This window comes from Mauremys mutica, chromosome 13 (genome assembly GCF_020497125.1).
Source record: "Mauremys mutica isolate MM-2020 ecotype Southern chromosome 13, ASM2049712v1, whole genome shotgun sequence".
NCBI lineage: Eukaryota > Metazoa > Chordata > Testudines > Geoemydidae > Mauremys > Mauremys mutica.
This window is the reverse complement of record NC_059084.1, coordinates 37,525,804-37,546,879: the sequence shown is the minus strand read 5'-3', so window position 1 is coordinate 37,546,879 and position 21,076 is coordinate 37,525,804. Positions and strand designations below refer to the sequence as shown.

Below are 21,076 nucleotides of genomic sequence, written 5' to 3'. Positions count from 1 at the left end.
CAGTACCCACAATGGAGAATCCTGAGTGTGTCCTGGAGGTTTCTGATTTATTCGCTGGTGCTTAATGGCCATGAAAGAAGGAAGGAAATAAAGGAAGGAAGATCCTTCATTCATATGTTCCTAGAGTTTAAAGCCAGAAAGCACCATTAGATCATAGAAATGAGGGACTGGAAGGGCACTCGAGAGGTCATCAATAAATTAGAAACCTCTGATGAGGATTCTACAACCTCCCTTGGAAGGCTATTCCAGAGCTGAACTACTCTAACAACTAACCCAGGGGTAGGCAACCTATGGCATAGGTGCCGAAGGCGGCACACAAGCTGATTTTCAGTAGCACTCTCACTGCCTGGGTCCTGGCCACCAGTCCAGGGGCCCCTGCATTTTAGTTTAATTTTAAATTAAGCTTCTTAAGCATTTTAAAAACCTTATTTACTTTACATACAACAATAGTTTAGTTTTACAATATAGACTTATAGAAAGAGACCGTCTAAAAACATTAAAATGTATTACTGGCACATGAAACATTAAATTAGAATGAATAAATGAAGACTCGGCACACCACTTCTGAAAGGTTGCCGACCCCTGATCTAACCTAAATCTCCCTTGCTTCATATTTAGCCCATTACTTCTTGTCTTGCCTTCATTGCATGTGGATAAGTACTGAGCACTGTCCTCCTTATAACAGCTGAAGGCTGTTATCAGGTCCCTCTCACCATTGTCTTTTATTTCTCCAGACTAAACAAGTCCAGTTTTTTAAATCGTTCCTTATAGGTCAGACTTTCTACACCTTTTATCATTTGTGTTGCTTCCCTGTGGACACTTCCTCATTTGTCCACATCTTTCCTAAGGTGTGGCACCCGGAATGGACATAGGACTCCAGCTGAGGCTTCACCAGTGCTGAGTAGAGCAGGACAATTCCTTCCTGTGTTTTATATACAATGCTCCTGTTAATACATCCCTGATGATATTACCCTTTATCACAGCTGCACCATGTTGTTGACTCATAGTTAGAATAGGAAAGATTAGATTTTTATTGGTAAATGTCAATTTTACCATACACATACAAATCAATAATTTTTATTCAATCGATAATAATAAAAAGTACAGACAGAACATGTTGCTTGGGTACCCAGAGCTGAGAGCCGCTGTTACCCCTTTATCTCATCAAGATTCAGGTGTGCTGGAGACCAGAGTGCATGTCAGCTCCCTGCCCCACCAAGCTGTCTTCCTAATCAGCAAACCCCTCAAGGCTCTCCAACCCTGAAGCTTGGCCAGCAGGTAATAATTGGTAATAAATAGCTCCTCAGAGATATTTCACTGCAGTGCACAGCTCCTACCACTCTACATTGGGAGAAGACATTAGGTTCACTGTTCTTTTCCACAGTCAGTATGATACAGTTTATGAATTTAACTGGGATAAATACACTCTTCCTTTCAAACACTGCACTGAGTTGGTTTATAGGAAAAATAAAACATGTTTATTAACCAAAGGACATAGGTTAAGTACACCAAGTAAAAGGATTAAAGGTAGAAAGGGTTACAAACAAAGAAAAGTACCTATACACTTTCGAAGGGTGAAGACATAACTTAATAAACTAAAAGCCTCTTGTTCCAAGAAGTGTTTCTCTCCAAGTCTTTTTTTCAGCCGTGGTTGACCAGACTGTCTGGCCAGGGTCCTCGGCAGAAGCACAAAGTGCTTGTTTCAATCAGTGAAGGATAAATTAGGTGTTCTCTTCCTCTTACTGCATAGTTTAGTCACACTTTGAAAAGCATCCTTCCAAAAGTTCATTCACCCTGCCCCCAGAATCTGGAAAGTTTCCTGTGGGTGCACACTCCATCCCCCTTGGACACTGTCAAATTGTCTTTTTCCCCAGTTGCTCTTCCGGTAGCTTTGTATATTTTGCATGTCAATGTGATTTTATTTTTCTTTGGTCAAACCTTACTTAATTTACATTGGAGACACATTTAAGCAGGCTGAACCACATTCCAATGACCAGAACAGGTGTGGCTTTTGAGAAATAGATTTTAAGAACATATTTGCATCACATATGTAAAGTCCTTTGTGGGTTTACCATACATAAATCATGCAGGAATATTAATAACTGGTGAATTGTTAGTTTTCCAGTAATATCATACATGCTACTTTTGGGGTAAATATCATGACAACAGTGTGCAGGGTGCATTGAGTGTGTAATTCTTGACAAGAGTTGCTGACACAGCATAGAGAACCACCTGTTGACCTTTGTGTCACAAGAGAAAGGTAAAATCAGAAAATGCCACCTTTGAACATATTAGAGTGTGATTTAAGAAGGATGTTCACTTTGTACATTTGACATGTTATATTGACAATCTGCATTTAAATGGTTTTAAAGATTTAACTTTTAGAATCTCTATGCCTATTATCATTAATTATTGTCTGAAACCCCAAAAAATTTCCCACAACTGTGAAAATTTAAAATTTAAATTCCCACAACTGTGGATAAAAGTGGAAAACACATGAAGAACTCAGAATTGTACTGAAAAAACTTATTAATGAAAATAAATGTTAAAAATAAACTTCTTGATAAAACAAATAAAAATCAAATTCTGCCAAGTCTACTCATATTCAATTCACGATCCATTCCAGCAGTGCTACCACCCAGCCAGTTCTTCCCGCTTTCATACCTGTGCATTTGATTTTTCCTTCCTAAGTGCACTTGTCTCTATTGAATTTCATTTTGTTGATTTCAGACTAGTTGTCTAATTTGTCAAGGCTGTTTTGAATTCTAATCCTGCCCTCCAAAGAGCTTGCAACCCTCCCCAGTGTGGTGTCACCCATACATTTTCTAAGTGTATGGTCCTCTCCATAATCCAGGTCACTAATGAAAATATTTAATAGTACCAGACTTACAACTGACCCCTGTGGGACTCCACTACATAGATGGTTCACAGCGAACTAGACCAGAGGACATCACCCAGTGATTTTGCATTATGCAGATAGCTTCTGGCTAAGCCTGAACATAGCTTGTAGAAAGATTTTGAGTCTTTATCTAAAGACTTCAGGTGAATGAGAATCCACCAGGTCCCTGGGGAAGTTGTTAAAATGGCTAATTCCCTTCATAGAATCATAAAATATTAGGGCTGGAAGAGACCTCAGAAAGTCATCTAATCCAAACCCCTGCTCAAAGCAGGACCAACACAAACTAAATCATCCCAGCCAGGGCTTTATCAAGCCAGGTCTTAAAAACCTCTAAGGATGGAGATTCCACCACCTCCCTAGGTAACCCATTCCAGTGCTTCACCACCCTCCTAGTGAAATAGTGTTTCCTAATATCCAGCCTATACCTCCCCCACTGCAACTTGAGACCATTGCTTCTTGTTCTGTCATCTGCCACCACTGAGAACAGCCTAGCTCCATCCTCTTTGGACCGCCCCCCTTCAGGTAGTTGAAGGCTGCTATCAAATCCCCGCTCACTTTTCTCTTCTGCAGACTAAATAACCCCAGTTCCCTCAGTCTCTCCTCGTAAGTCATGTGCCCCAGCCCTCTAATCATTTCCGTTGCCCTCTGCTGGACTCTTTCCAATGTGTCCACATCCCTTTTGTAGTGGAGGGTCCAAAACTGGACACAATACTCCAGGTGTGGCCTCACCAATGCTGAATAGAGGGGAATGATCATTTCCCTCGATCTGCTGGCAATGCCCCTTCCCAGTTAAAAAAATGTTCCTTCTCTGTGTAGTAGAAAGAGAGTGCCTGCAACATGAAGCCTTGTATGAGAGGCCCGGTGTGAGGCCTGAGGCCTAAACTGAAGTAGTGGTCAAGCCTTGATAATATAAAGCAAAGTTAGCAAGAATCACACTGTGAGCAGAAGCCAGGCCCTGTCATAAAACAAAAATACACTCTGATGTTTTATACCTTGAGGGAACACCCTGTACCCCCATGCTCATACTTATAATATGATTGTGTGGTATCCAATGAAAAGTTTGTCATGTTGGGTGTCTTCAGAAGGCTCATGATGCAATGAGCATTATTGTTACAGTAATGTTATAGGTTATAATTTCATGTATATAGTTATGAAGCAGAAAATGTGTCCTCATGGCTTAAAAGAGGCCCAGGCAAAACTCTCCAAGAGCAGAGAGGCAGTTCACACCTCATCAGGATATGTATGGGACAAATCCAGCCCAGCCTCACAGGAACAAAGGACACTGGCCTAGGCAGCAACAAAGGATCTGTTGGACTCTTGACTGAGTCACCCTCCTTCCTTTGGTCAGTTTGGGACTGCAATGAGCTAATGCTCACCTGACTCTGAAGCGGGGGGAGGGGCAAAGCCAAGAGGGAAGAAAGGACATGATAAAAGGGAGAGACGTTTGCCATGTTCTTCCTCTCTCTCTTCCACCTCCATCTACAGACATCACCACCAAGCAACTGAAGTACTGATCAAAAGGGAGAGCATGGCTGAAGGGCAGCCAGCCAGCCTGTGGTGAGAAGCATCTACGTTTTTAAGGACACTGAAAGTGTTAAGATCAGCTTAGAGTGTGTTTTGCTTTTATTTCATTTGACCAAATCCAACTTCTTGTGCTCTGATTTATAATCACTTAAAATCTATCATTGTAGTTAATAAATTTGTTTGTTTATTCTACCTGAAGCAGTGCGTTTGGTTTGGAGTGTGTCAGAGATTCCCCAAGCCTGGTACATGTCAATTTCTTTGTTAAATTGACAAACTCATATAAGTTTGCAGCGTCCAGCGGGCATAACTGGACACTGCAAGACGGAGGTTCCTAGTGTTGTGTCTGGGACCAGAGATATTGGCTTGTGTCATTCGGTTGCACAATCCAAGGAGCAGCTGACATGCCAGAGGCTGTGCGTGAACAGCTCAGGAGTTGGGGTTCTCACAGCATAGCAGGGTAAGGCTGCTCCCAGAGTCGAGGATTGGCGTGACCTAGCAGATTACCAATCCAGATAAGACCAGGGGAATGTCACATAAACACATTGCTGAAAAATGCTAGGCACAGAACACTCACACAAACACATTCCCCAAAGATGATATAGGGACACATTGACCCCCTCTTAACAATAAGGTCCAGATTTCAGCGTGACAGATAGAGATGTTTTGATAGAACCAACATGTACAAGGTAAAGGGTGGTAACTAACCAAGTCAGAGGAGCAATATGTAATTTAATCATATTGGTGTTTAAAGAGGAATCTCAGAGGGAGTGTCTTTGGCTGGCCTAGGGGGGAACAGACAGTCCTGGCATTTGCTGACCTGGTCCATTGTAATGGGCATGCATGTGTTAGTGTAGCCTGTGAAGAGCTAAAAAGGATCTTTCAAAACAAGTTGACTGGACAACAAAATGGCAGATGAAATTCAATGTTGATAAATGCAAAGTAATGCACATTGGAAAACATAATCCCAACTATACATATAAAATGATGGGGTTTAAATTAGCTGTTACCACTCAACAAAGTGATCTTGGAGTGATTGTGGATAGTTCTCTGAAAACATCCACTCAATGTGCAGGAGCAGTCAAAAAATCAAACAGAATGTTGGGAATCATTAAGAAAGGGATAGATAATAAGACATAAAATATCATATTGCCTCTCTATAAATACATGGTACACCCACATCTTGAATAGTGCATCCATCTAAAAAAAGACATATTGGAATTGGAAAAGTTTCAGAAAAGGGCCACCAAAATTATTAGGGGTATGGAACGGCTTCCATATGAGGAACAATTAATAAGATTGGAACTTTTCATCTTGGACAAGAGATGACTAAGGGGGGATATGATAGAGGTCTACAAAATCATGACTGGTGAGGAGAAAGTAAATAAGGATGTTTTATTTACTCCTTCTCATAATATAGGAACTAGGAGGTCACCAAATGATATTAATAGGCAGCAGGTTTAAAACAAACAAAAGGAAGTATTTTTTCACACAACATAGAGTCAACCTGTGGAACTCCTTGACGGAGGATGTTGTGAAGGCCAAGACTATAACAAAGTTCAAAAAAGAATTAAATAAATTCATGGAGGATAGGTCCATCAATGGCTATTAGCCAGGATGGGAAGGGATGGTGTCCCTAGCCTCTGTTTTCCCAGAAGCTGGGAATAGACGCTAGGGGGTGGATTACCTGATGATTGCCTGTTCTGTTCATTCCCTCTGGGGCACCTGGCATTGTCCACTGTTGGAAGACAGGATACTGGGCTAGAAGGACCTTTGGTCTGACCCAGTATGGCCGTTCTTATGTTCTTATGTTTTGAAAACCTCCAATGAAGGAGCTTCCACAACCTCCCTACGCAGTCTGTTCCATTGTCCTACCGTTTTTACCATAAGGAAGTTTTCCCTGATATTTAATCTAAATCTGGTTTGCTGTAGTTTGAACCCACTGCCTCTTGTCCTGCCCACCATATCCACTTGTAGGTTGTTCCAGGGGTGAATACCATGCCTTTCCCTGTTAAATTCCAAGTAGAAAGAATGCACTTTTTTTTATCTAGCTTTGGTTCTCAGCCATTGGATCTCGCTTTGCCTTTGCCAGAGTAAAGAGCCCACTGCTATTAGAATCTCCTCCCCATGTAGGTATCTACAGACCCTGATCAAGTCCCTTCCCAACCCTCTTTTTGTTAAGACAAGTGAACAGAAGAAGCTGCACCTTAATCATGTAGCAGTAATGTGTACAAAGAAATCTAGGAGGAATTGCAGTTGGGGGGACCAATTACCGGAGGTCTCAGACTGCTACTAGCAAAATGTCCTTGGAGTTTCTCAAAATTATAGATGAGAATTTTCTAGAAGAAAAAGTATCACACATGATGCCAGATAATTCTATGTTAGACCTCACTGGGATGAATATCAATAAATTAGTCACCACATTGAAAAATAAGAGCTGCAGTATGGTGAAGGGAAGGAACATCGAGGTAATGAAGGGAACCACAGGAAAAATGGGTTTGTGTGTTTGTTCTATGCAAAACTTTGATTTTTCAGCAAGGAAGAGCAGTTCATAACACACAAAGGAAAAATTACTTGTCATGAAATGACCATGAAATGGTGGCACTAGCTTGCTTTTGCGCACTCGGAGCTGCTTTGATAAGGTGTGCTAGTCTCTTATTTAATGTTATTATGTCTTAATCCCAATAATGGCTAAATTCTAAAAAAAAATCTGATTCAGGAATCTGGGATTATACTTTGGTATGTAGCCTGAGGAGCTCCCCCAAATTAAAATCCAGCCAACAGCACTGAGAAGTTTTAACCACCCTAACTCAACTATCTGTCCCAAATTCTCTCTCTCTTCCTGCCTATCTGCAAAAGGCTCGCCCATCCCACAAACAGGCCACAGAGTCTGTATTATTGTATCTCTCCATCTGTACAGGTAGCTATATATAGTTCACATATTGTGATTGGCTAATGGTCAATGGAGATGAACTTAAGACTTGCCACATTGGAATCTATCTAGGCTGGTGTGGTGTTTAGATGCTGCTTGTGATTATTAGAACTGTGAGCACTGGCTGTTGGGAATCTGAAAGGATAGGAGACAGGAAGGAGGGGGGAGGAGTTGAGGAGGCTGAGTGAGAGTTACAGAGGATGCAGCAGCAGCTTGGTAAAGCGGTTTCCACTGTAAAAATAAAGTCCTGTTGAAGTTTGTTAGTACCTTGCTTGGTTGATACAACAGCTGGGAACATATCAGATCTGGTCAAGCTACCTTCTAAAGAAGGTAGAAGAACTCCTATAATGAGAGGTTTGGGGAGAAGCTGCCCATGGGCTAATTCATTCCTAAGTGCCATAATTTACCGGTGAAGCAAGGAGGAATTGGATCACTTTTGCATTGTTTATTGTATTTAGTGCCACTCAGGATGTTCTTATCATCCATGTGTCTGGCCTTACAGATTTTGAACTTGGGTCAGTCTCTAGGTACCTGGGGTGGGGCTGGGTGTCAGCACATGCCAATCCTTCACCCTGTAGCTCGCAGACAGAAGCAGGGACCAGGGTCCATGAATCTCAATAGGGGCAGAAGCCCTGTCCCTACAATCTGACTGGGAGAGATCTAAGTTTCCTGGTCCATCCAGATGCCATATGAACCTTCCTAGTAGAAACTGATGCCTCTAGTAAGACAATTTAGCCATACTCTCCCAAAGACACGGACCTTAGGAAATACTGCACCCATGTGCCCACTGTTCACAGGAGCTTACCCTGCCAAAGAGAATGACAAGATCCTGGACAAGGAACTACTAACCATTAAGGCGCCCTTTGAGAAGTGGCAGCATTATTTGGAAGGGGCTCACCATCCAGTCCATGTATACACTGATCACAAGATCCTGGAGTACCTGTGCAAAGGTGTTAAACCAATGGCAGCTAAGATGGGTTCTATTCTTTTAATGGTTCAACTTCACCATCAGATATCGCCTCAGAACGAGAAACGGCAAGGCTAATGCCTTGTCCCAGAGATTTGATAGTGAACCACGTGGACCTTTCCAAGACCTGGTCCTCATCCTCAAACCCCACAAGCTCATGAAAGTTGCTCCTTGCCAGGACCTGGGCGCACTGGTAGGCCTTGGAAATTCTGCCTGATTAGCTAGCTGCCATCAATGGGGAACCATGCAATACTTGGGAAGTGGTCACATTCATGAATAACTGCATTTACATCCCTCAGGGTCAGGTGAGTGTAATGGCCGTACAGCTATGCTAGAACTCCCTGCAGTGCGATATGTGGGTCACTTTGAAACTTGGCAGCTGACGTGCTGTCTTTTCTGGTAGCCCAAATGCACCCTGCAAAACAGGCCTTCATAGTGCCCTGTAACATGTGTGTTCCATCCAAAATGTCACCAACACTTGGACTTCTCCAATCTCTAAACCCTCCATCCCAACCATCAGGTATTGCATTAGATTTTATCGTGGAGCTACCAGAGTCCAATGGGTTCATGACAATCTTTACAGTGGTAGATCATTTCACCAAATAGCCCACTTTGTGTCCTGTGCCAGACTACCTTGTTCTGAAGAGACAGCCCAGCTGTGGGTTAGCCATGCAGTTAATCTCCATGGTCTACCACATCGCATCACCTCTGATCGAAGGTCATAATGCACAGCCTAATTCTGACACAAGGTTCTAGAACTCCTGGGGGTCCACCCACACATCTCCTCTCCTTGCACCCTCAGTCCATCAGCCAGACAGAAAGTGTCAATCAGATTTTAGCACAATACCTATGATGTTATGTTAAACATCATCAAGGTGATTGGTCCTCGCTATTACCCTTCTTGGAGTTTGTATACAATAACTACTGTGGTTCCAGGGGGAAAAGCCGGTTGTGGCTGCTCCCACCCGAATTCTACCTACACCTACCAATGAGCTCTCCCAACCCAGCCATCTCGGACTTGCTGCAGAGGATTCATCAAACCAAGGGAGAAGTGTGAGGTCACCTGGAGAAAAGCAAAAGCCAACTACAAGCAACATGAGGATCATATGTGGGGGGCACCTGCTCTAATACAAGCATTCCATGACACCCCCAGTACCCAAAGGATTCTCTTTGGGGAGCGGGGTGATGTCAGATCCCATGAATCTCAGAAACAGGTCCGAAGGAGATCTGCGAGTCATCACACTCAAATCCTCCACCCAGATTTTCACGGACAATAGCTGGGACCAGTGTCGGTGAAGCCCAACTGGGGTACAGGCCCCACCCCTACACTCTGACTGGGAGAGCTCCAAAGATCCTGATTGTGCCAGAGCCCCCTGTTTAAGCCAGAGGAGAAAATATGAATTTGTCTGTGCAACCGGGATGCATCCTGCTGTGGACAGCACATCTGGTGGTACCTGGTCCAGCCTTGTGATCCTGACCTTCAGGTATCCTGACTTGTCCTGGCTCTCTTGATTCAGCTCTCCTGATGTTCCAGTCCAGTCTGATTCATGGTTATTAGCTCCTGGACTATCAGCTTGTTCCTGACACTAACTCCTAAGACAGGCTGCCCACAATAATACCATGTACATGTGAAAACACTTCCCTAAACTGGGCTAAGTTCTCTCAGCTTCAGTAACACCCCAGGACATGGAGTTTCACTGGCTAGTCGTGAGGCCAGATACACTGTGATGCAAGCTACAGGGAGGAAGCAGATGGCAGTGAGCCAGGGATGCCTGACTGCATAGTGACCATCAGGGAGGAGAGAGAACACAGGGGTAGCACCAACTACTTGGTTCATTCATCTTGGAGTATGAAACTTGTTGCCAGTGTGTGAGACCCTGGGTTTATATCCCAGAGGGATGCATTTTTTTTAAAGTATAGTGCAAATAGTGCAAATTACATTTAAGAAGAGGCTAGAGAGAGAGGAGCAGAGGGCTGTGAGCAAAGGTGCCCAGGGTACGAGTGATTTAGAGAGTCTTCGGTGGGATGCTAGTTTGGGTGTTTCAATAGTATGGCAGAACGACAGTGAATTTGAGATGCCTAGAGGGAGTTCAGGAATGGGGTGTCAAGGGGCAACAGTTATAGGGGTGCATTAGAAAGTCCTGCTTTTTGAATGGCACCTTTCTCTCAAACTCTATGTTTATCTGTTGTCTTCTTTAAAGAATGGTCTGTGAGCGGCTAATAGGGCTGAGTGTTGATGGGATTGGAAGCCACGACTCCAAAGAAACTAGAGCCACCAGCATCCACCTTAAACTGCTCAGGTAGTCTGCTAGGACCCACCATCAGCCTCCTTTCCACCTCTTTCTTTATCCCTTGGTCTAAGGGTGGGTTTCTCGAATGTGGTTTATACAGTCAGTGGTTCAAACCCCAGGGGAGGCTAATTTTGATGATGACTCAGTTTAATTCTCTTCCTCCAGCAATGATTAGGGGTGGCACCGACCAGGGTCCCTCCAGATGAGTTTCTGACACTAGCCAGTCCCAGGAGAAAACCTTGTTCAGAGGCAAAGTTTCTTCCTCAATTAGTAACTGGCTCCTGCCCTGAAGCATAAAGGTTTATATCTCTTGGGTTGGTTCCAATGTTGGAAGAACAGGATATACAGGTTAAAGCAATGGAGGAGGGGAATCAGGACTCCTGGGTTCTAACTCTGACCATGGGAGGAGAAAGGGGTCCAGTGGCTTAGAAGAAGGTGGCCGAATCTTCAGGACTCCCTGGTTCTTTTCCCTGTTCTTGGAGAGGATTAGGGTGTAGTGGGTTAGAGCAAGACCAGAGATAGCAGTTAGGACTCCTGGTTTCTATTCCCATCACTAGTGAAAAGGTTGAGGCCAATATGAAAAACATGGAGAACCTCATTGGAAAACACCACCACATTTCCAGCATGCTTGTTGGGTGGCTCATAGTCTTCCTGTTGGGAAACTCACACAACAAGACAGCGATTGCTTTGCAAACATCAGGCTTTATAGACTTTATGGAGCACAGAGAATGGCTTACAAGGGGCAAATCTTCAAAACTGAAGAGAACAAGGAGAAATAACAGGCAATTGTGAGTAATATACGCTTATCCATTATCAGGCTGAAGGTACAAAAGCAGAAAGGTGATATTGATGGATATTTCTTCATTAAAGGGCAGGTTTTTAGATGGTCAGTAGGCAGCATAGAGTACAAGGTGGAGAAGGGGCGGCCATACTGTGTAATGGGCACTAGGGGCAGCAGAGGGTGGGGGTGGAGAAGGGGCCGCTATACTGTATAATGGGCACTAGGGGCAGAGGAGGGTGAGGGGTGAAAACACACCTGAACCATCTGACTAGTGTTCAGAGGTGGGTGAGGAGCCAGGTGCCATACCCGGTGTGGGAGAGGCAGAGATGGAGTAGATGAATCAGCAGGGTCCCCTCCCTTCCCGCCATGCCCAGGTTGGTTGCTACTTCTACTCCTTGTAGTACACAGGGAGCCTGTTCCAGCAGCCTATGACAATTTTCCTGGAAACATATGTCCCCCTATAGGAACGGATCCGCGGGTCATATCTGCAGGTGGTGACAGGGATGAGAACTCTGCTCTCATGTAGGCGGTCTCGGCGGGGTGTCCCAAATAAGCAGATGCTGTTGATGGATAGAGTGGGCGCGTGGATGAAGGTGTTCACTGGTGTGAAGTATAATCCCCGTCTCTTCATCATTGTGTTGCAATAGGAGGAGGGATTGGGGACTGTGGTCCGTGGATAGTCAACGTGATGCTTTTGGAATAATTTGTTCAGCTCGACCCATGGCTGCCCACTGGCCAGCACCAGGCAGGTGGCCAGCAGGACGAGCGGCAACAAAAGTGCAGGGCAGGGTCCCCTTGGAGCCATGGCTGTGTCTGTCCTTGGATCGACCTACAGTGGGGAAAGGGGGAAGATGGATGGAGACAGCACAGGGTGGGGATCTGCCTCCTCCATGGAACCTCCTGGGCCCAACCCCTTACCTTTCCCACCCCACTCTGCCTCCACCACCCTTCCCGTGATCCCATTGCACCCCACTCTGCCCCCAAAGCTGCACCTTTCCTGATATGCCTATCCACTCCACTCTGCTCAGAGTCCCTTCCATTTTCCTTGCCCCATTGTGATGGGTGCTTCACAAACCCTGATGCACTGAGAGCTCCACTGTGCCAGGCCCTCCACAGACCGCCTCAGAGATCAGACCCTCCATCTGCATCCTCCAGCCTATTATTCCCCACCCAGAGATGGACATTGAACTCGGGGTCCTGGCTCCCAGCCCGCTCCCGCTCCCACTCTCACAACTAGAGCATGCTGCCTCCCAGAAACAAACCCTACAGATGCAAACCCTTGTGACACTGTTCTCTCCTCTTCCCCGGCTGGTGGAATCTCCCTGCAACTCACCAAAGTCCTTTCTTTGCTGTCGCTGGAGCGATGGATCCCAGCCTCTGTGGAGCTGAACCTCACCCTGATCCTTTTTCCTGTCTTGGAGCAGGTTATATAGAGCCCAGCTGGACATGAAAGAGGAAGAACGGGAGGGGAAATCCAGAAAACTATTGGGTAAGAACAATTTCCCAAAATCTGACAATTAAAACCAATGACTTAGCAGGCAGGGCCTGGGTGCGGGAATGAATCAAACATGTCATATTAGAGACATGGGCTCCACACAAACATCTCAGGGTGTGTCTCCCCAGCAAGTGAAGATGTGATTGTTGTGTGGGTAGATCAGATGTACCCATTCCAGCTTTAATCTAGTTAGTATGAGTAACAAGAGAAGGTGGCACAGACATCACTGGGGGGTAGCTACCCCAGTGCCAGCCCACCAGGGACCCTGGGTACCTACTCTGGTTACCAGCCTGTGCTGCAGTCCAGGCCACCATATTTCCACTGCTGTTGTTTCCCATGCTAGCTAGATTTATGCTAGTATGTTGCATTAATGCCCACCAGTGCTGCAATCACACCTTCGTTTGCTGTGCAGATGCACCTTGAGTCCAGATCCACTGGCACCTTCCTAATCCAGTCCTAGCCTGGAAACTCACAGCTGTGCCAGCCAATCCTGACACACAGCCCCTGCTATCCAGCCCTGGGCTCTGTTGTAGAAATTTAGAAGGCATTCATGGGCTTAGAGAGTTGGTGGTGTTAACATGACCCTCTCACTGTCCAGGATTAAATAATGTTAAACAAGGTTCAGGCTTTGTTATCCAGAGCCCTCAGCCTGCTCAGTCCCATGGCAAACACACCATTAACAATCCTTTTAATTTTCATTCAAAAAGAAAAGAAAAGAAAAGAAAAGAAGGGGAAACTGCTCAAACATTGGTAATGTAAACTATGAAGGCTTTTATTTGAACTGTATCCCTTGTTCCCATTAGTTGGAGAGAGTTCTTTGACTGAAGCCCCCCTGTGTGACTGTCTCTTAGATGGTATTAAAGATGGTATGAAATGTTCTTTGGGAGAAAAGAGAAGAAGCTTGTTGCAATGGACTGGAGCTGTTGTCATTGTGGTTGTTACAGTCCAAACCTCTTCTAGAAGACAAGTATCAGAGGGGTAGCCGTGTTAGTCTGGTTCTGTAGAAGCAGCAAAGAATCCTGTGGCACCTTATAGACTAACAGACGTTTTGCAGCATGAGCTTTCGTGGGTGAATACCCACTTCTTCAGATGCAAATGGTGGAAATTTCCTGGGGCAGGTATATATAAGCAAGCAAGAAGCAAGCTAGAGATAACGAGGTTAGATCAATCAGGGTGGATGAGGCCCTGTTCTAGCAGTTGAGGTGGCAGAAGCCTGTAGAGGTGGCCATGTGAGTTGGGTTCCTCTTTCCACCCAGTCTTGTCTGGACATGTCTTGGGACTAGGATAAAGGTGGCCCCGTTGTGTCATGCTGGATCCTGTGCTCCCAGGAGATGGCTGGGGTGGTAGCCATGATGGTAAAGCTCACTCTTTTCCCTCCATTTTCGGTCAGTAATTGTTACAGGTCTTTCTTCTCCTTGATCAATTTTTCTCTCAACTGGTCTTTTTTAAGGTCCCCAAAAGGGAGGGGTGGGTGCAATGGCCCCTCCCCTCAGTGCTTTGGTCACCAGTTAGGGCTAATTCCCCACACACCAATTTTGGTACATTTATTTCCAGTCCCGCACTTCCGCTGTTTACCAGGCATGATCTTGACACAGGGAACTTAGCTTGGTATCTAAGTGATCCATTATTTTTTCCCTGCAGGATAAGAGTGATTCTCTGAAGAAAGAAGAACTCCCTCTGGGTGCTGTTGTCTGTGTGTCTTATTTCTGAGAAGAAGAAATGTGTCTTTAGAATTTTAATAATGAAAGAAGGAGAGGGATGGAGAAGAACAAGGTGAGAGAGAGCGAGAGAGCGAGAGCGAGAAGGGGATTGACAGATAAGTGGTTTAAATTATTTGAGACCGAAGCCAGGGCTGGAGTTTTTGAGGGAACATTTTGGTTTGGAGTTTTGGCTTCCACCCCCCTTGGCTCTAGGTATGAGAAGGAAGGCGGTATGGGGAAAAAGACACTTGGAGAAATGTACTAAGTTATTCACACAACACAAAAAACACCGGAAACAAAATCACAGAGAGATAAGGCTGAGACTGACAGAAATGGGAGACACAACCACACCCCACAAAAGATTCCAATGTCTGTGAAGTGGAAGGGGTGACATGCAAGAGGCTCATGCCCAGAAAACACAAATATACATGTAAGAAAGATAACATGAGACTTGCAAGACTCAGGTAAGCAAAGGAGTCTAACATACACAAGACAGACCCGCACACAAATCCAAACATGAGGTTGGAAAAGATGGGACTCATGAAAGCAAGTGTTTTGGGTTTTCCTATTTTTGGCAATGAATACCATTACAAAGGTGATGATACTAGCATGGCTTGTTGCTGTCCATAGTGAGGATTAAGCCACACTGGTGTGAACTCTGATTCTACTGGTACAGGTGAATCCAGACTAGGGGTTGCACTGGAAATTGGCACAAAAACTGTCCTCTCCATCTATCCCCAGACACACTCACCTACCTCCATCTCCATGTACCCTGATGGCCATCCAATTGTGAGAGTATCTGAAAACTGGCAGATGCTAAAGGAACAGGGTAGGTGGTTATTGCCATGAGCATTCCAAGATCTTGGAAGCTACAGGCTAGGATGAGGCCACCAGCTGTTATTACCATGCTAACTGGGAGTCTTAAAAGTAGCGAACATTCTAGTTTTGTGTCGGGGGTACATTGGTCCCTATTCTAATTTTTCAGTTTAATCAATTTTAAATTAATCAACTCAGTGTCTCACTTCTGGTTGGGTTTTGAGACCTGATCAATGGGGGCTGGGAGTCAGGACTCCTGGTTTCTTCTGGGTTCTTTCTCTAGTGCTACAGCTGTCTGGGCACTGAGGTCTTAGCTTGAAGGTTCCCTCCAGAGTACTGGTGTCCAGTACTAAGCTCATGGGCTGGATCTAGCTGAGATCAGAGTGAAGGGTGGAATTGTTGTGGAGCAGTTCAGTGGGTTCAATACAGGTTTGGTAATTGAGATGTTGTGAGTTCAAATTGCCCTAGGGCTCTGAGTGACACTTCCTTTCACACTGTCTTCAACCCAGTGAACTGCAGTAGGACTGGATGCATCTGCACGGGGTAGGTACATTTCATTGCCCACATGGGGTCAGATTCAGCTCTCGGACAGCATGCAGATATTTACAGACCATGGCTAAGTTCCCTTTCAACTTTCTCTCTGTTACATCAAGAGGACAGAACAAGCTGCTCCTTAAGCGTCTAGCTAGAATATGTCCATAGAAATTCACAAGGAATTGCAGTTGGGGGACCTGCAAAAGGTCTCAAGATGTCACTAGCAAACTGTCCTTGGAGAGTGTCAAAATTATAGATGACAATTTTCTAAAAAAGGAAAATATTATGCACTGTGCAGAAGAATTCAATCTTAGACCTCATTCCGATGAATATGATGTTGTCAGCAAACTTAAAAGCAAGCTCTCCAATTCGATGTAGAGAAGCTACATCTAGGTTATGCAGGGAGCTGCTGGAAAAATCTTTGTTCCATGCCAAATGTTGACTTTCAGAAAAAAAATCTCCACGCACACAAAAAAATCACTGGTTATGAAACAAACCTGAAAGAGTGGGACCAGCCAGCATTTTCATACTCAGAACCCTGTCAATTCACCACAAATCGCCCCCTGCTATCCAAGACCTGGGTTCCCCCTCCCCAGCTCCGCTGGTGTCCCTCAATCCTGACCTGCAGCTCCTGCTATAGGAGCTCTGGGTTTCCCCCACCCTCAGCTGTCCTGGGCCCCTCAATCCTGACCTGCAGCCATACCAGCCTCCATGCCACAAGCAGCTCTGCACCAGACTGTCGGACCACACCGCCTTTGGAGCCAGCTTGACAGATCCCAGTGTGGTGTGGTTCACTGTGCTAACACCGGCCATACCTGGGGCACCCAGGACAGCCTGTTCTGCATCTGTGGTGCTGTGGAGGATGCTGCATACGTGCTGGGTGGCTGCTCTTTTTTACACTGGCCTCTCTGGGGGTTTTCTCAAGCAGACTCAGAGGCAGCTTCAGACTATGTAGCTATTTTCCTAATCTAGTATTGATTGTTTTGTCCTGCCTCAATCAATACACATACAGCCTCACGAGGGAAAAGGCTTCTTCTCATCTCTCAGGCCATCCTATTACTGAAATTGCAGAAGGAAGAGAGAGGAAGAGAGAGAGAGACATGCATTCAGATGCAACCGAGGCTGAGATTTTGCATGGGGCCTAAAGAGTTTGGATGCCGTGAAAATTAGTGAGAAATGGGGCATCTAAATCCCTTTGACCATTTGAGGGTGGCAGTAACAGCACACATACACCTGGTGCTACCAGTGCAAAGGGAGAATGTAAGACCCAACAGGTCTTGAATGCTGGCCTGGGGAGCAGCAAAACTGCTAGCATCTGTAGGCTGCTACCCAACAGCAGCTGTAACCAGTTTCTGTTCCACTGCCCATCACCAGCTGTGGACGAGACCATGGGAAGTCCCACCTCAAGGGGTCTGACAGGCAGCAGCCTCATGGCTGCTGACTGGTTCCCTGCTCTATATAAACCCAAGGGGGATTCCAGGAAGTATCCAGAAAGCAATGTGGCTTTTCCACAGCTGCCATGACCCTTCCTGCTCCTGGCTTTGACTTCGGCTTCATTAGAACTTTGCCTCCTGACTCAGACTCCTATATTTGGTATCGACTTTGTCCTGGAACTGACTACAAAGTTTGCCCCTGGTTTAACACTTGGTCCTGACTGCTCATGGTCTCACAAAGAGGAGATTAGGCAGCTTCTAGTGGCTCAAACTGCCCCAGCACAAATTAACAATGGCCCCAGCAAGGCTGGAGCATATGACACCTGATCACTAAGACTAGTCCGCTGACCATGGAGCAAGGAAGCCACGTTCTTGTGTTACCAGTGGGATAGCTGGACAAGGGGGTGATGTGCTGACAAACATTGCACAGCCCAGCATCTAAGTGATGTGCGATTCTTTCCCTGCAGGGTCAGGGTGATTCTCTGAAGGAAGAAATCCTATTGGGTGTCTGCTCTATTTGTGATGGGCAGAAATGTGACCTTGGAATTTTAATAATGAAAAAAGGAAAGAGAGCGAGAGAAAGAGAGAGAGAGATGGGAAGGACACAATTAGAGAGAGAGAGAGAGAGAAATTATTATTATTATTATTATTATTATTATTGTAAATTATTTCCTTTGGGAACCAAAGTCTGGTGTGGAATTTTCGAAGGGAACAGGTTGGATTGGTTTGATTTGGGACTTGGATTAGAATTTTGGCTTCCTCCCACAACAGTTCCCTGTGGTAAGTGAAAAGAGACATTCGGGGGAATGCATGTAGGTAGACACAAAGACACCCAGGAAAGAACACCAGAGACAGGCCAGGCTCCTAGGTTCACAGGCAAGAGGACTAACTACACGAAACACAAATGCACGGACAAAAGCTGCCACCACTGGGAAAGTGGAAGGGGAAAAAATGGAAGATGCATGCAAGCCAGAGGCACATACCCACAAAACACAAACACACACAGAAGACATATTCATGAGACACACAAGACTCTCACAAGCAAAGGGTTCAAATACATGGAACACACACACAAAGGTAAAACATGAAAGACTGACTCACACCAACAGACACCAGTGCCCAAACATGATACATGGAAAGATGTGACTCATAAAAGCAAGAATTTTGGCTTTTCCTTTTTGTGCAGTGAATAGCTGTAGAAAGGTGCTTATACTGGTATAGCAGCTTGCTGTCAACAGAGGGGAATAAGCTATACTGGTATAAAGCATGGTTATAACAGCTAAATTGGTACAGAAATGACTCTCTCTGCCTATATTTCTGCTCAGCTCATTGTGGGGGTGTCTGAGGACTGGCAGATGCTCCAGGAACGTAGGAGGGGGGTTATTAATGCCAGGAGCATTCTCAGCAGGTGTGACGGATGGAGCCGGGAAGGCGTCCATCAGGTGTTATTACCATGCAAATTGACACTCTTCACTTGTTTCCTTGTATCGTTAAGAGCTTCTGAACTCGCTGATGTCCTGCCTTCATTTTGGCTGCCATGCTGGTGCCTGTTACAGCCCTTCACGTCCTCTGTTTCATCAGCTTTAAATTGGTCAACTCAGCTCCTTGCGTCTCGTAGGGATTTGGGAAAAGAGCAGCGGGGGCTGGAGCCAGGACTTCTGGGTTACACCCATGGCTCTCTGAGGGGACTTAGGTCTAGTGGGTTAGATCACAGCGGGCTAAGAGTCAGGACTCCGGGGATCTACACCTGGCTCTGGGAGGGGTGTTCAGTCTGGTGGGCTTGATTTGGGGGAGGCTATAATTTGGGAGTCACAGGTTCTATTTCTCACTGTCAGAGGGGAAGGGATGTAATGCTTGAAAGAAGGGGAACTGGGCACCAGGACTCCTGGGTTCTTTCTCTTGTGTTAGCGCTCTGCACACTGCAGTCTCAGCTGGAAGCTTTCTTCCATAATACTGGCGTCAAACACTAAACCTGTGAGCTAGGTCCAGCACAATTTCTGATTAGTTGAGTGGGTACCTCACTGGCCTTGCAGATGAGGTGTTGTGAAGTCAGATCCTGCTGGGGCCTTGTGTAGCCATATGCAGTTGGACTGGAGACATCTGTTCAGTGTCAGATTCATTTTATCACACTCTGGGAGCTGGCAATGCTGGATTTCTACCGGGCAGTCGGAATCATTTTGCAGTTGGAAAGTCCATTGTGGTGGGGGGTAGGTGCATTGTCATATACCTGGTAGGGACATTCATCATCCTTGGCTCTCAGCAATGTGGATGGATTTGCGGCTATGGTCCCGCACTGCAGTAGGGTAATAGATGCAACCCTCTTCTGTCACCAGCCCACGTTGCCATAGAGTATATCAGTAGAAAGGGCTCCTTTTTTAATGGTTGTGCATGTGTTGGTGAATCACTGGAGGGTGCTTCATTTATATCAGTGTTGGTTGGTCAGGGAAGGTGCATGACTCTCACATCTTTAAAAACACAGGAGTGTTTAAAAAGCTGGAAGGAGGGATAGCTCAGTGGTTTGAGCACGGTCTTCCTAAATCCAGGGTTGTGAGTTCAATCCTTGAGAGAACCATTTGGGGAGTGGCCCTGCTTGGAGCAGGTGGTTGGACTAGATGCTCTCCTAAGGTCCCTTCCAACCCTAATAATCTATGATTCTAAGCAGGGACATTCTTTCCTGGGTGTTGAAATGTGTCTACTGGCTCTGGGGGAGCCAGGCTACCTCTTGTTCTCCTGGCTTATGAGCCGTACACTGGCCACCTCGACAGCATCAAGGAAAGATTCAACTCCTGGCTCAGCAGGTGCAGAATGCCTGTTGGGTGTGCTGTTGTTCGATGGAAGGTACACTGCTGTTGTTTACTTACAAGATAGGATCTCAGTGAGGAAAATATTCCAATAAATGCCTGTGATGTCCTACATGATAGCTGTTGCCGAAAGGGTGGAGGTGGAGTGGTTGTCTCCTGAGTGTGAACTGAAAGACGCAAGAGCCATCACAACACCTCAGTGTGTTGCTATGTGGTTGTGATAGGATCTGAAAGAGCACTTTAATGGCCAGCCACAGTAGTGTGCTATGTGAGATTGTGCTCTGGCCCTGAAGATTTGGGGGCTGTTAGGAATTTGTGTAGTGCTTGGTGCACACATAAGTACCCCACTGTGTGTTTCACTGAAACTCTCAGTTATGCACTGCTTGCTGCATATGTACACATGTGCCTGGATAGGTTTATTTGGAATTGTGATAAATGAAGTGGGGGGTAGCTCCCTTTTATGGACCCAGCCATCCAGTTAGCTATAAAGTCCCTCTTGGTATCTGTTCTACTTGCTTTACCTGTAAAGGGTTAAAAACATCCAGGTAAAAGGAAGGGAGTGGGCACCTGACCAAATTAACAGACCCGAACTTTGAAAATTAGAAAGGCAGCACAAACTTCTGTCCATTTCAGTGCACAAATGCAGTCCATTTTGGCTACACATATACCAACCATTCCTCTCACAGGTCAGTGTATCTGAAGCTGTGGTTTTCCTTCCTGTGCCATGATGTGGAGTGGCTGGGGGAAGGCTGAGGGCCGTGATGCCTCGTGCTTTGTTGAAGATTGTAGGTGGCTACTACCACAGAGTTCTCCAAGAACTGCAAAGGGTGGTGAGTCTGTAATTGGTGGACCTGTAGATAACCAGTGTCCCCAGAACTTGGGTTTGACCCCTGAGAAGCCCCTTTA

At 45.6% G+C, this 21,076-nt stretch overlaps 1 protein-coding gene across 1 annotated transcript; it reads right to left on the bottom strand.

Annotated features, from left to right (window-relative positions):
• Positions 1-11,779: 11,779 nt before the first annotated feature.
• LOC123348350 (ribonuclease-like) lies at positions 11,780-16,779 on the bottom strand. Its single transcript, XM_044985867.1, has 3 exons — positions 16,628-16,779; positions 12,725-12,831; positions 11,780-12,220 (listed from the first exon to the last, which is right to left on the bottom strand). The coding sequence occupies exons 1-3, from the start codon at positions 16,647-16,649 to the stop codon at positions 11,780-11,782; spliced, it is 570 nt and encodes a 189-aa protein (XP_044841802.1). The 5' UTR covers positions 16,650-16,779.
• Between the last annotated feature and the right edge of the window lie 4,297 nt (positions 16,780-21,076).